This window comes from Polyodon spathula, chromosome 14 (genome assembly GCF_017654505.1).
Source record: "Polyodon spathula isolate WHYD16114869_AA chromosome 14, ASM1765450v1, whole genome shotgun sequence".
In the NCBI taxonomy this organism is placed as follows: domain Eukaryota; kingdom Metazoa; phylum Chordata; class Actinopteri; order Acipenseriformes; family Polyodontidae; genus Polyodon; species Polyodon spathula.
Window position 1 is genome coordinate 8,315,597 of NC_054547.1, and position 15,547 is coordinate 8,331,143.

General features: G+C 37.4%; 1 protein-coding gene across 1 annotated transcript in view; it reads right to left on the reverse strand.

Annotated features, from left to right (window-relative positions):
- The window catches only part of LOC121327025 (translation initiation factor eIF-2B subunit gamma-like), a 38,888-nt gene extending 25,883 nt beyond the window's left edge, over positions 1 to 13,005 (reverse strand). Inside the window, exons 1-3 of the mRNA XM_041270784.1 lie at positions 12,768 to 13,005; positions 11,923 to 12,079; positions 5,358 to 5,497 (exon numbers count right to left, since the gene is read on the reverse strand). Coding sequence (XP_041126718.1) covers positions 5,358 to 5,497; positions 11,923 to 12,070 — 288 coding nt within the window. The 5' untranslated portion in view covers positions 12,071 to 12,079; positions 12,768 to 13,005. The remainder of the gene's footprint in view (positions 1 to 5,357; positions 5,498 to 11,922; positions 12,080 to 12,767) is intronic.
- Positions 13,006 to 15,547: the final 2,542 nt, after the last annotated feature.

Here is a 15,547-nt window from a genome sequence, read left to right on the forward strand (position 1 = left end):
TCCAAGGCCTCGATAATTCTACCTCATCAAAGTTAGTTATAAATATATATATATATATATATATATATATATATATATATATATATATATATATATTAATTCTTCTACCATTTATATCTATGGGATTGGTAATATCCCGTGCGCTATAGTGTAATTTAATATGCTTTTAAGACATTAACAGTAATTGTATCTACATAGTTTAAGTTCGCGTAAAGCACAGTGTACGGAAGTACCGTAGTATCGCACTACAGTGTGAACTTTGTCCTTCATAACTCACAAATAACAAGTAACACTTAACCACAATACTCCTCACATACTAATCTTTGAAAAAACAAAACAAAGCAAGATCCTGAAACAGCCAGACTTTAAGGTTTTCAACTTCTGAAGATGTGTGTAAAAAAAAAAAAAAAAAAAAAAAAAAAAAAGCCACACACACATATACTAGCTGCCCCCCAAACCTTCCTGGTGAGACCACCCTGTGAGAAGGAGAGAGGATGTTGGCCTTTTTGAGTGAGACAGCAAAGGTTACAATTAGCGCCATTAGCCTACTGCTGCCTTGGGCTGAAAGTGAACCAATGACCCACCAGGACTATGGATGTAGGAAAGGCATGTGCATTTGTTTGACTGTAAGTGACCTTTCAAACACAAATAAACACAGTTGGACACAGTGCAAGATAAGATTATATATTTAACTATAAGAGACAAGCCAAAGAAGTGCAGCAAATAAAAAAAGCTTGTTTGTTGGTGGACGACGACTTGCAATTACTGTACAATTCAGAGTTTCTAGAGTTGTAAGACTGTATCTTGTGGTCTTTGGCAGGGCATATCTCCCTAAAGTACTGTAGTCTGTAAGCAAGCTAACCAGGAAACTCAAATTTCATCTACTGTTGTTGAAGATGGCTATTAAACCACAGCAAGCTACACATGAATATTATACTGCACAGAACACAATCAAATGAGGAACTTTAATATCAACCTTACTGTGTATACCTCTTTAATCTGACAGGGGAGCAGCCCATTCAAAATCTTAGGGCTTTTTTTTTTTTTTTTTTTTTTTTTTTTTAATTTAGTAGTCGCCAATTATTTTTTATATTTTCTCCCAATTTAGAATATCCAACAATTTTTAGGCTGAGCTCATCACTACCACCCCTGCGCTGACTCAGGAGCGGTGAAGACAAACACACGCTGTCCTCCGAAGCGTGTGCTGTTAGCCGACTGCTTCTTTTCATACTGCAGACTCACCATGCAGCCACCTCAGAGCTACAGTGTCGGAGGACAACGCAGATCTGGGCAGCTTATAGGGAAGCCCGCAGTGGCCCGGCCAGACCACAGGGGTTGCTGGTGCAGGGTGAGCCGAGGACACCCTGGCTGACCTAAATACATAAGGACTGTATTGGTTTTGTTGGTACAGTACTATATTTTCAACAGAAGTAGTATTCCAACTCAGAACTATATGATTCTTAAAATATAACTTGCCAAAAGAGACGACACATAGATTGTAATACAATACATACTTTTAAATCCGGTACATATTGTAGCAGTATGTAAAATTCCCTGTTAACGACCCAACAGCAAAACAAAAGCAAAATGTTATCCATGCACAGAACTGCGTACAACGTAAAAGGTCATGCAATTTAACAAAACGTATATATACAGTACTGTATATATATATATATATATATATATATATATATATATATACACACACACACACACACACACAACAACAACAGTTTCCAGAATTAAAACAGTATCCAAAGTCAGTATTCAAAATTGCAGAATTTGTTCTTGATAAGGCCCAATGTCATAGTTCACTTGTAAATGAAAATGCACACCAAAAAAAAAAAAAAAAAAAAAAAAAAAAAAAAACGTTATCGTAGCTTGTCTCTTTGCTTTGTTTTGGCTGCATTTTCGTCAGTTGCAAACTGGAGGAAGCGCTGTATAACTGCACGAATTGATTTGGCATGCATAAACTGTAACATTGAAGAGATGGGCTTTGTATCAAAATACTGGTGAGTCAGAAATCGCATGTGATGGGTAAGTGCATTAATTTGTGACATATATAATGATTTTATATTTAATACAAGGGTGGTAAAATGCGACTGACGTGTGCCTGGGTAAAGGATATCCGAGTGCTGACTGTGTGTTTTTGTGTGTGTGTATATATATATTTTTTAAAGCGGTATTAGATCGACTGCTGTGAAGATCAATTGATCCTACTGTATTTGTACCACAGCATTTGCATCGTACGTGTGCATGTTTCATCTCCCACAATGCACTGAACAATGAATATAACAACCCAATGAAATTTCATTATTTGTTTCCAGGGCTCATCTGTCTTCACATTGCAGTTTGTCATGGGTAGGTACCGCTCGGAAAAATCTATATATTTAATCGCAGGGCTAATCCCTTTATATTTAAACAAAGACAAATATGTGCACTCAATACAAGCTGGGACCAGCTACTAGGAAATTTGGCAAAAAAATTGACAGAATTTCAGAATGTCTCCATTTTAATTTAGTGTATTTATCTTCTGTGTGTGTGTCTTACCTGCACTGTAAGGGGTAAGTCTACACGTTGCTAGAAAATACAGAATGAAACCTGTTGCTTCTACATTGTTGCTTCAGATTTCAGAGGGCACTATTCTACAGTATGGAGAAAATGTTGACATTTTCTATCAAAGTTTATTTGTGTTTATTAGTGTCCACATAATTGATCAGCATTTTTTTTCTCAATATAATGAAATAAACTGTATTCTTAAATATATATATATATATATATAATTATAGGAGCCTAATATCTACCATTACCCTCATAATTTTTGTTCTGAATGTGCTATTTTTGGCTTGACTGTTTTGCTTGAATGTTTTTCTGTATTTGTATAAATAAAACTAATTGTAAATAGAGAGAAGTTGAAATGTGATTATTGTTAAAGTTTTTTTTATATTACTTATTTTGAACAAAATTTCGAACTATGCTGGGAGAGGATTTTGTTTGTCTTCTACAAATCAGTAACTGTGTAACAATATTTGCAACTTGTGTCTGCTGAACTGCAATGTTCAAACGGCTTTAAATAAAAAGTAGGACTCACTTTATCCATTACTATTAACCTGTATCAAATGAAAACCTTTATTTGAGACAAAATGATACTGAAAACACAACTTGGGAACTTAAACGCAATGCAAACTGCAGTTTAACATGAACGCTCTAATGGCACCAAACAGGCTTTTTTTGTTGTTGTTGTAATTTCTAATATTAGACTATAATGCCAACACAGCATTATGTTTAAAATGGTTCATAATAGTAAATCTCTTTTTTTTTTTTTTTTTTAAGGAATATAATATGTATAATTTTGTCGACTTTAATGTCGTTCCAGTACATCTCGTGGTATTAACTAGCAGGAATGGACCGATTAACACATATTTACTTGCCACCTATGAAAGAGAACAAAAAATGAAAAAAAAAAAAAAAAATCGATAAGGAGAGTCTCCCTCACACCAGCTCTGCCATTTTTTTCGCCAGCGAAGACAGTCACATGACTTTTTGCATCACTTTCATTGGCTGATTTATTCTATGATGTAATGTTGCTTCTACAAAATCAACAGTCCATTAATACAGTTGCTTAAAACAAAGTTGCCTGAAACGTGTAGCTTGCACGACACTTTCTACAAAAAAAGTATCCCTTTCTACATTTTTCTAGCAACATGTAGACTTGTGTCCCCTCAGCTTAAGACATGGTAAGATGCTACACTGGTAGCCAGATACAGTATAATATTTTCGCAAACACATGTACTCCAGGCCTGGCTAACTCCGGTGAGGACTCAGTGACCTGCCTGTTGGACAGCACTGAGCGTTCTGACATCATATGTTTAGAAAGCAGAGGGAGGTGGGATTTCAACAGGTGAAATGAGGCGATTCATTCAGCCAGCCAGGAATGCATGGATCAGTGATCTCTCAGCAGCACACAGGATCTGCTTCTTCAATAGCCCTGCTGACCTCACTCTTTCCACACAGGGACCGGGTGAAACCTGGAGCGCCCCTTTTCTATGGCCCATTCAGGGCCCCCACGTAAAATACTCTGAACAGAGTCTGTGAAGCAGTAACAGAAAAGTGTTGACCATGACTGCTGCGTGTTTGTGGCCTTTAGAGATCTAACTGCTTTTCTTTTTTTTTTTTTTTTTTTTTTTGCTTAACTTACAAACTTCATAGAGTAGCATTGTTAATCTATAAATCACTCCAGTTTCCAAATGGCAAAATCGCTGAATCACCGAAACCCAAAGACCCAGTGTCTATCATTAACCCTTCTGATGCCCATCATTGATCCAATCCTCTTTTGCTCCACTGAGATGTTTCTGTCAATGGTTGCAACTTAAATCATTAAAAAGCAGTAATTATTCTTTTTTTTTTTTTTTTTTTTTAAATCAGAGGGGGTCCAGTGGAGGGGAATCTGGTTATTGTATTATTTTTGTGACTAGGTATATTAATTAATTTACATGCAGCTCTGCAGTTATTGGATCACAAAATAATTGAAACTAAATGCTTTTCAGTATTTACTGTACATAAAGTTTCAATTTACCACAAAACAATAGCCATTTCTCAGTGCAAAATAAGAGCCCTATGTTTTCTCTTCTGTAAATAAATAAATAGTGCCGCAACAAATATCCGAGTATTCGAACAAATATGTTTTGACATGTATTCGGACACAAATGTTCGTATTCGCTACAAATGGGACAGAAAAAAGGCAAACACGTAATTCTGAAATTGCTCGCTTAAACTGGATAAATACTGCTTATTTGAAGTGTTTAAAGTTAAATTTCAGTTTTCGTTTGCTTGTTCAGCTACACTATGGCACAAGTAAACCTGATGTTATTACTTTACGAAAACGTGTCGATGGCCACTGTTTACTGTGAAGAAACAGCAATGGCAAGGAATGAACAAAAAGAAAAAATAAATAAAATGCGTACTAATTATTGAAGGAATAAACAAAACAGCATTTAACTGGAACTGCTATTTGCCATGCTTTGTTTTGTAGTTAATTCACTGGGGTAAAGTAAGGTCATACACAACTTACTCTTTACTCCTGGGATATTTTCCTATTTTTACGTGTTACATATTGTAACATCTTGCTGTAAAACAAAGGCGCGCGCACACACACACAGGGGCCAAGGCCACGCCCCTTGCTGCTATGCTGTCTCTGCCCTCGTTCAGAGTAATGGCTTTTATTAATTTTTGAAAAAGGAATGACTATCCAAATGAATATTTAAATTATGAGCGAATATCCAAACATTAAAATCCTGTTTTTGTCCCAGCACTATAAACAAACCATAATTAGTAATTGTAAAAATGAAGATGCCCACCTTGATTTTCTGCTGGATGTGCCGCAGGGCGTCAGCTGTGCCCATGTCTGCGTCCTCTTGTATAATGACCATTTCCAACTTCATCTTCGTGTCTACGTGCATCTGCTTATGAACGTCCTTTGTTGTAATGACAATCACCTCTAAGTGCAGAATAAAAACAGACAGCAAACAGTAAATTAAGTGAATTAGCTCAATAAGTGGTACAGTAGCTTTCGACAATAATACACTTATGTTTCTGTTTATTTTTAAACTCAAACATCCCCTCTGGAACTTGGCTTCGATCCTGGCATTTTCAACCATATAGCAAGTAACCCATGTCCCTATTCCTGTCCAAAGATATTTCTAAAACGGCAAGTGAAAAAACAGCTCTGTCTAATGTGTGAGATTAATATATAACAAAAAAAAAAGAAAAAAAAAAAAACAGACGATCAACACAACTGCTCTGGACCCTCTATTAAAATTTTGACAGCAAGAAGTAAACAGTGCAGATTAGGATAAGCATGCTGCCCAAGCTGCCAAATAGTGCCAAAAGTCACAGGTGCTGCTTCAGATTTAGGAAGGGAGTCAGAATCTGGGGATACAGAAGCAGGAACATCAGCTTTCCAACACTGGCACAACTTCAAAGCGAAAGGTTATGTATAGTGATCAAGGTGTTGGTTTTATTTTATGCTGGGATCCTATTTTATGCTTGAATACAGCATTACTGTACATATAATGATTTTTGCAAATGAAAGAATATTTGAATACCTGTCTGAATTTTGAATGGACATTCCAAGATAAGATCATGTCTGTCCCAGTTTGTGGTTAGTGTAAGCGCTTGACCTTTTGTGAACTGAAAATTATACCACTTGCTGACTAAAACCCATGTACACCAGCTAACTTATTCTGGTAACTTGTCTAGTCACTTCTTGTAGGTTACTTAAATAAATACAGTTGAGATACTGTGGCTTGAGCTATTTAAATGGTCAAAATTACTTAAATACCATCTACAGCAAACTGTTTCATAAGTTTCCCAAAAAAAGTGGCTGAAAAAGTTGCCCGAAAGTTGCCTGGCAGAGTATGTGTGCAGGTACACAAACGTATAAAAATGTAAATTAATGTACACTCTGCTCACATGGTGAAGCAGCTAACTGTAAGAACAGTTTACCAACACTCTGACCTGTACATGAAACTTAACATAGGTGAGGCAAAGAGACAGCCCAGTTCAGTCAAACTGCTCTGTAGGGGGAGAGGGGGGTTGCTCATGTAGACAATAACAGCTCTGTATAAATATATAAATACCTTCACGATTTATCTCCCAATATACCCTCTAATTTATTAGCAACACAAACCAGATCTGATCAAAACACTTAAGAGTTGTGTAATGATAACTCAATTCGGTTTAATTTACAACCCCTTAGTCTCACTATCTCCCCCCTCCCCCCTCCTCAAGAGGATATCTGCCAACCAGCTCAATAGCAGAAAGAAATAAACACAACTGCAGTTAACTTTTTAAGTGCAAGTCAAAACAAGTATGTCAGTTGAATACCCCACCCTCTGATGAAAAGTTTCTTTATATCCTGATACTCTAATACTCTAATACTTGAGCTAAAGAATGTCCTGACCAAGTTTCATCACATTTGAATATGTGGTTCTTGTGACTTTGTGCTGTAGATCAAAAGCATCTGATCAATATGCTTCCCTGCATTCTCTATTTGTGGAAGGTCAGCAAAATCACATGTCCTTTTATGAGACATTATTTTTAAATAACTAAAAAGCATAATCATCTTGGAAAATACAGGCAGCAGGTTCAATACGGACTGGTTCCAGCCATGATTTAACCTATTTCACTGTAATACACGTTTTAAGCAGACACCAGAGTTTAAAGTGGGTGTGATAGAGACTGTAGCCATACTTCAGCTGGAGTTTTTTTTACACACCTGTATGGAACATCTCTCTTGCTATATCCTGAACAAACACATTCTGTTAGCTACTAATGACATTAAATTGTGTTCCATTGACACCTCATTGGTAAGACATTAAAGAATTACCAATCTTTGTAACCAATTAGAAAAGCCCTCTATTATACCCCTTTAACACACGACGACTCAGATGCTGCATTTTGGTCTGTGTGAATTCCCTATACTGCCACAGAGCCGTCATATTTTATGCCGTCTCTGAACCACCTCGTGAGGTGTTTCATAGAGGGCACTGAACTGTCTTAACTCCTGTGTGAAATACTATGCCTGTACTGAAGCGCTACAGTGGCTGTGGATTGAAAGTCAACATCCCATGTGAATGTATAACAGACGTGTTAGGTATTTTTGTCATTAGAGTTACATGCTTTCATTTTTTTCAAACACAATGGCCGATCAAGAACGAGGTAGTAACTGGAGACCGCAAGACGTTAAGGAACTGTTCATTTTACAATTCTAGGAGTTGCAGCCTCTAAACAGATGTGGCACTTTTAAACTGTGCAGTAGAATTTGGGGGCACAGACCCTGCACAAACCCAGTTATGTGATCGAGGGACTTGTGAAGAATGCAGAGGAAACTCAAAGCGAACAACACACACAAAAGGCTGTTAAAAATATATATATATATATATATATTTTTATCTATATCTATATATATATATATATATATATATATATATATATATATATATATATATATATATATATATATATATATATATATATATATAATATGTATCATCTGCATTTTTTTTGCAGCTGTTGACTGCACAGTGCAACAGGTAGAACTTTTGTTTTGATGGTCGACAAGCCTACAACTTTTAATACACTGCAGTTGATATCAGACAGCTGAGCTGAATGAAAATAATACCAATAATGCTTCCCCACCTAAATATTTTTATTTCAATTTTTCACACACACATATAATAGATAGGACAAAGCAAGCACGTGGAAATTTACAGTACAGTACAGTTCTCCAGTGCCATTCATTAAAAGATAAGAAATTGATATACCTGTCTAGGTTATGTTTACTAGTTAGTTGCACAATGCTCCTGTGCAGAGTGGATACATTATGCACACTCGCAAATTTTATATATATGTATATGCAAACAGATAGACAGAATTTTGCTGCCTATATATATTGTGGAAGGGTGGATCCCTGCCTGAAAAAAGAAAAGTGGGTGGATGGCAGGGATAGGGTTGTCTGTCCATGCCAGAGAAATGTGTGTGTGGCTGTGTTGTTTGCCGATGTTAATTTGTACTAAAAGAAAAAGTTTAGTTAGTACTCTGTGTGGAGTTAGGCTTTTATTTTGTTTATTTATTTCCATTAGGTTCTTCAAAAAATTCTTAAAATTCAATTAAGAGTCAGTCAATCGTGCTGAAAGAGTGAGGATCTTTCACAATATATTCGTTTATTTTGAAATAGCTTACCCACGTTATTTTGCTTTATTTATTTGTTTGGTTTCCGTTGCCATGAAAACGATCTGTTGACTGCCAGGTTTGAAAGTTGTACTTGCATGATCTCTCTGCCTGTGTGAAAGGGGAATGGCGGTATTAAACCGGCATAGATTGCGCAACTTTGTGCTGTGTGAATGAGTAAATTAAAAAAAAATTCAAACGCCTTTGAGACGTCTCAGTCACTGCATTTGTGTGTGAAAGTGGTATTAGAGTACTATTTCAATTTTATAAACAATATTGTGTATGTATATAAGGAAAAGATACATATTGAATGTATTCCAGTGTACAAACCTGTAAAGGCACTGACATCAAGCTGATACCTATATCTGTCATTCATAATTTTTGCAGTTCATACTTTTATAGCATTTAAGCCATGAGCTTCCCTACTAGCCACCAAATCAGAAGTGTAAACGGTCCAGAACGCTGGGGAACTGTTCCCACAGTAGGTGATTTCACTCGCCACTAAAACTATATTCACAGAAGAACTCCATATTGTCTTCTGAAAGTCATATTGCTATTCACTTCTGTGTTAAAAAAGCATGCCTCAAAATAAAGAAAAACTAATCATTTTGCTTCAATACGATGGAACAAATCCAATGTGCAATGGCCTGGAAAAGAAATTTGTCAACTGTGGGGTTACCCACTAAAGTGATCTGCCATCAGTAATCATGGATGAGCCCACCACCAGATCGAAGTACGTACTCACATAGAGAAGTTGTGAAGAGGATATTGCAGTTTCACCGCACCAACCTGATGTAGCTAGGTCAAGACTCCACAACCTACTATACTCATTCCACAGCAAGAAGAATACATCTCGTCCAGGGTTGCCAAAGTTGCATTTTTGTTTTTACTGACATGAAGTTGCCTTTTTTCACTGGCATTGTATTTTTTTTCTGACATAATTAGAAAAAAATAAAACGGAAAGAATAAAACACCATTAAAAATAGTGTATTTGTATGTATTCACATTTCTTTAGGTCTTTCTTTTTACTTCTTATGGTCATACATGGACACGTTTGCAGACTATCATTTACTTCGTTGGTTTGAAGCTGGTACTGTTTCCAACGGCATTCTTAACCTTCAGAATTCCATCAAACACGTCAGTAGACAGTTGATTTCTTATGTCTGTTTTTACCAGGTTCATTTACAAAAATTTTGATCTATGTCTGCTGTACTGTGTGGCAAAGCCATCATAGCCACTTGACAAGTGTAGGAAAACGTGACTTTCCACTGGGTGTCGACAAAAGAGTGATATTGTGCCAATGTTCATCAGCCACCAGATTCCATCGAAGATCCCTAAAGTCAGTCACTTGGTACCCTATAAAGGCTGTCCACCATATTTCCATTGACAATCTGTGGGAAAAGCACTGCAAGCTGGACAATGTCTCCCGTACTCACTGTACTTTGACTGCTTTGTTGAAGAACGGTACTATTTTCAGCACCTTATTGTTAATTGCCACTAGTTTTTTGATACTGTTCACTGCATTTAAATAAAACTGTAGCACATTATCCATGAACTGGTTTACAGTGTGCTGGTCCGCTGCTTCGTGTAGTTGTCTTCTGGTTTGCAATTCAATGAAAATGTTCTCTTTTGCTTTCTAGTGGCTGGCATCAAAATGCTGCAGATCTTCTACTGTTAAATTAACTATAGCGGATGGTTTGATGAAATATGCCATTACTGTTTATAACATTGTTACACATTCACCATGCAGTCTAACTATATATGGAGCATTTTGTTGACAAAGCTTGTTAAAGTTTACAAACACAGGTAACACGGAGGCCAAAAAGAGGGAAAAGCATTTTGTAACTGGGTCCAACAGCTACTGAGCAATTCGGTCCACTGTTACTAGCCAATCAGAAAAGTAGCTTACCAGGGCATCATACTGGTTTAGCACTCTTTGAACACACTCCAAAAGGCTTAGTCATTCAGTTGAACACAGCTTCAGAATCTTACATGTGTCTGCTTCCATAAAAGCTTGGAAGTCTTTGCAAAGTTGTTGTCGTTTGTTAGAGAAAAGACTGTGGATATCCCTGTATAACTGCTCTACAGTCTTTGGTAGCGCCTTGCATGCATCGGCAGAGCACAGCGTAACAACGTGACAGCTACAGTGAATATGAAAAATATTAGGTTGCATTTATTTAAATCTTGAAAGCATCAAATTTTTTTGCATCTGTTCCGAGTGCCATTACGTTTAAAAGCCATCTTCTTCAAAGCAGGACATTATTACAGTAAAAATCGATTCCGCATCAGCTTTGGACATGTTGGACTCTGTTACTTTTTGTTTAAATGTTGATGATTCACAATCTGTCATTCGCATTTACAAGAAAATTTGCAATCTCTGAAGGCTGCGACGTGTTTACCACTTGTTGCATGGCTCCGTACATTTCTCCCCCCACGAGCAATGCTAAAAGCCAAACAGCAAACAGTGGGATGTTTATTACTCGAGTCTGGCTGTATCCACTGCTTAAATTCACCCTCTTTACAACAGGAAGGCTGAAAAGAACAGAGCCTACTTGCCGTGGTCGTGGTTTTAGTTTTTGATTTTTTTGGTGGTACGTCTTCAGTGACTTCAGAAAGGCTTTCTTCCGAATCTGCCATTTTTTCTCCTCAATGCAACAACAACTACACGCCTGTTAGTTGCAAATATAAAGTCTGTGCTCGCGCCGTCACGTGCACATGAACTAAGTAATTAAGCAACAGTTTTAGCAGCTGCTGACTGTTTAGTGTGTTTTGTGGGGTGGGCAATATCGAAAACAGGAAATTGGATAAAGTGATGGTCAGTGTAGTTTTATTATATACGAGCCGATCTCATAAAGAGGCAAAGCATACGAGTATACCATCCTTCATCTCGATCCAAATTCACGGATATGTTTTGTTATTTACTGGTTTACAGACAGTACTAATGTGACTATTTTAGACGGTTGGCAATCCTCGTCTCATGGCAAATGTCTATCCATTGTTTCATCAAGTTCTGCAGTCAATAAAATGGTGTGGACTTTTTTTAAAATGAAATATCCATGAAATTTGTTACCAGATTTGAGCAACTGGTTTTGAAGATATATGCCAAACTTATTTATTTAGATTCTGATACATTAAACTTTTGGCCACGAAGTTTCACCCTGTAATTGAAAAAGTTGGCAACTTAGCTCTTACCCTCAAAGCCGATTCTCTCCAGCAGGTTCAGAGGGTACCAAATCAGGGGTTTGTTTCCCACAGGGAGCAGGGGTTTAGGCATGCTGTAAGTGAGGTCCATCATTCGGGAGCCCCCTCCAGCAGCCATTACAACTGCCTGCAACTCCATTACACTGAGCTAAAAAAAAAAAAAAAAAAAAACAACAAAAAAACAAAAAGGCAAAATAAACCCTGTTCTGCTGTGTATACAAATCAAATAACATTAGCAAGATCTTCCATAGCTGCTTCCTGCAGGTATTACCAGTCTCACAGTAAACTGAACCTTGCGATTCATTATCTAGACAGTGAAACTGAGGCGACTATATTAGTACTCCCTTGTTATTTAGGGATTCGGTGTGAGTCTTGAAGACCGTTACAGGGAGAGAGGTACAGAGGAATTTATAATCATCAGCTATTTTTTTGAAAAAGAAAAACTTTTTGAATGAGTGGATTGAATATTAATAAATCTAATACATAATACATTTCAACATACATCAACGTCATTTGTCACAACTCCATATGTTTAGTTAGTGTTATGTACTTTACCTGATAAAAAGCAAATTATACAGAGTAAAAACATGTTCTGAAGCCACTTTCATTTATCAATTGCTTACAGTAACTGATCGCAATATGTTGTATTATTAACTACACAATGTCACTGCTACATGAAACACGCTGTACGAGACAATGCTGGCAAGAACAAGTGGCTGCATTGTCATAAGCATCCGTTTCGGCGTCAAGATAAATAATATAGTCTTCCACGATTAATGAATAATTATATAGGTAATCTACTACATTAAAAATAGATAGGCAGGACGGATTTTTACCTGTTTCTACACACTGCTGGCAATTCAATGCAGAAGATGAGCTGTCAAAAGCACTGTCTTTGCTTACTGCCTGCCGCAAAACTATACACCCTCCCAAACAAAACGAACGCAGGAAGAAGCGCTCCGATGTCAGGTTTGAGATGTGATTGCAAGCGTCTAGCAATATTACTGTTATATTTAGAATTACTGTGTCAAACCAACACAATACTAAAAACTATCTTGGTTTATCACGAAAAAGTATCTGCCGTACAGCAAGTTGCTCGGTCCCGCTGATGAATGTTTCCCCCAATGAAACAGACATTCTAACAAATGGTTCCCAAGTCAATGCGTGAAAACTGATGCAATACTTAAGAAAGCTTTGTTTGGAAGGATACATCAGGTAAGCCATGTGCTTTAACTGTTTGAAAATGTTTTAAAACTTTTTAAAGCTGTGTGCTGTGAATTAAATTAAGGAGTGTTTGTTGCATGCAGCTTGTGGTTTCGTGTTACAATGTAATTTGTTTTTGTTTGGTTTTGATAATCTAGCTGTGCATTTCTTTTATGTGTTTGGTTCTGTGTATTTATACTGATTTTGTGTTTGCTTGTTTTCCCCAGATTGGCCACTATTGTCTTTATTCTTTACCCCGATTGTAGTTTTGCATATTGCATTTGTTTTAAACACGTTTGGGCAGTTGCCTAGGTAGTAACCACTTGTTAAAAATGATTAGCCTGCTAGATTTTAAATCTAGAGACACTCGTTGTAGTCAGGAAAGATCAGCAGAATGAACTGATTTAAATGCACCACGCCACCATGCCTCCCGTATACACCACACAGTGTTTTGGAAATAACTCAGACAACACTTTAAGGTGTATTCCTAATGCATAATAATAATAATAATAATAATAATAATAATAATAGTACAGTAGGGATTCAGTCTGCAGCAAAGTGTATCTAATACAAGATCTGTTTAGGAAACCCCCCTCCTTTTTTTTTTTTTTTTTTTTAATGCACTTGGCAGTCTAATTTTTTGGGGAAAAAAACATATATTAAAAAAGTAAGCACAATTATTATGTTTTGTGCCAAGACATGGTATTTCAGTTATATAAACTTCTGGCATGCACAGTGCAATCAAGTAAACTATTCTGGTTGTATTGATGAGATTTCAGCTGGAGGACAGGCATACCATATGTGTTTGTACCACAATGTTCAGGGATAGTGGAGTGCTGGTTTTGGGCCTGGCGTGCTTCATGACCAACTTAATATTTAGCAGCTGTGAAAAAGTGCTGCCTGAGCAATCCAGGAAATTTAACCTGGTAACTTAAATAATCTGATTTACCTGCTTCATTATTAATACAATACCTTTAACTAAGGAAGCAGAAGCATATGAAGGCCATTTCAATTGTCCTCTGTGGTTTGGCGCTAATTGTACTTAAGGAAGTTAAAATCTCGATTATGTTCTCCAGAGTAAAGTTGAACGTCAATCTATGCTGAAAAAATCTTAACTTGCCCTATAGTATATTCACAGTCATTTTTAATTAACACGTATGGTAGTAAATCCTGTACAATGCTATAGAATGGAGGACAAATAGACTTTTTCCTCCCAAAACATTGCACTAGCTGTGCCCATTTAAGTATATTTATCCAAGATGGCAAGTTATGGTGTCCACACACACCAGCATACATAGAATATGGGGGGGGGGGGGGGACTATCTGGAGCACGGTTGGGATTTAAGTAAGGGGAAGCTGTTGGAGATTTCACTGTAGTACTGTTTTTTAGCTTCTGGCAACAGGCCTTGTGTGGTCAGCAAGGTTGAGGGTCTAATGTGTTTGAAATTTTGGAAGGGAAGGGCATGTTGTTTTAGCCAATGGTTACTAGTGTGCCTTGAACTTCAGAGCAGTTCCTGCGAATTCGCTTCAGTAAATTTGAGGCCCCCAACCGATGTACGTAAGCACCCACCCACCTCCCTGGTTGAGAGGCACAGCCCAAACCTCAATCCACAGGCCTCCAATGTAACAGTAAATTGAACTCTGGGAATGCAACTGAGCTTTGTTTTCTCTGGAAAGGAGATGAGCCTCGTTGGTAGCTGCCAGGAGAGGAAACTGGAAAACCAGATTCTGGAGCTGTCTTTTTAAAAAACACACACGCACACACGCACACGCACACGTATGTATTTTTTTCAAAGATTTGGTACAAGCTGTGCAGCAGTCTGTGTGTTTGTTTATGATGTGTAAACCTCGGCAGCCTTTGGGAAAACATACCCCCCCCCCCCAATGTCGTTCCAGGCAGACTTCCTTTCTTCAAACAAAGTAACTTTTTTATGATGTAGAAATAAGACAAACACAGAGACCACCCTGACTGACATCTACTGTGAAGATCCAAATCACATCAATTTAGGCTGACCTTTTAATTTTGTTTATTTATCCTGTTTGTTTCAACAGTGCATTGAGACCACTTGGCCAAAGACTGTTCTACAGTGAGGACTTCATGACATGCCTATAATCAAAAAGAACACACACGCATAATTTGGCTGTAGCATGTGACCAAAAATGCTGTGCCTTACAAGCACTTTGGCCTTCTCAGTTTGAGATCAAGGATCTGACAAGCACACAAAGTGCTATGGCTGAAAACTTGTTTCTAACATGGATTAAAGATGGAAGCAGGTTTTTTATGTTTGAAAACTGGTTCATGGGTTGTCTTGATGTGGTGCTTGTCCGCACCTTGGCTTCCTGCTTCTTCCAAGCAACAGCATTCAGATTATAGAGAAAGGGGAGCACTTGAGAGCCACACAAGATGCAGAGC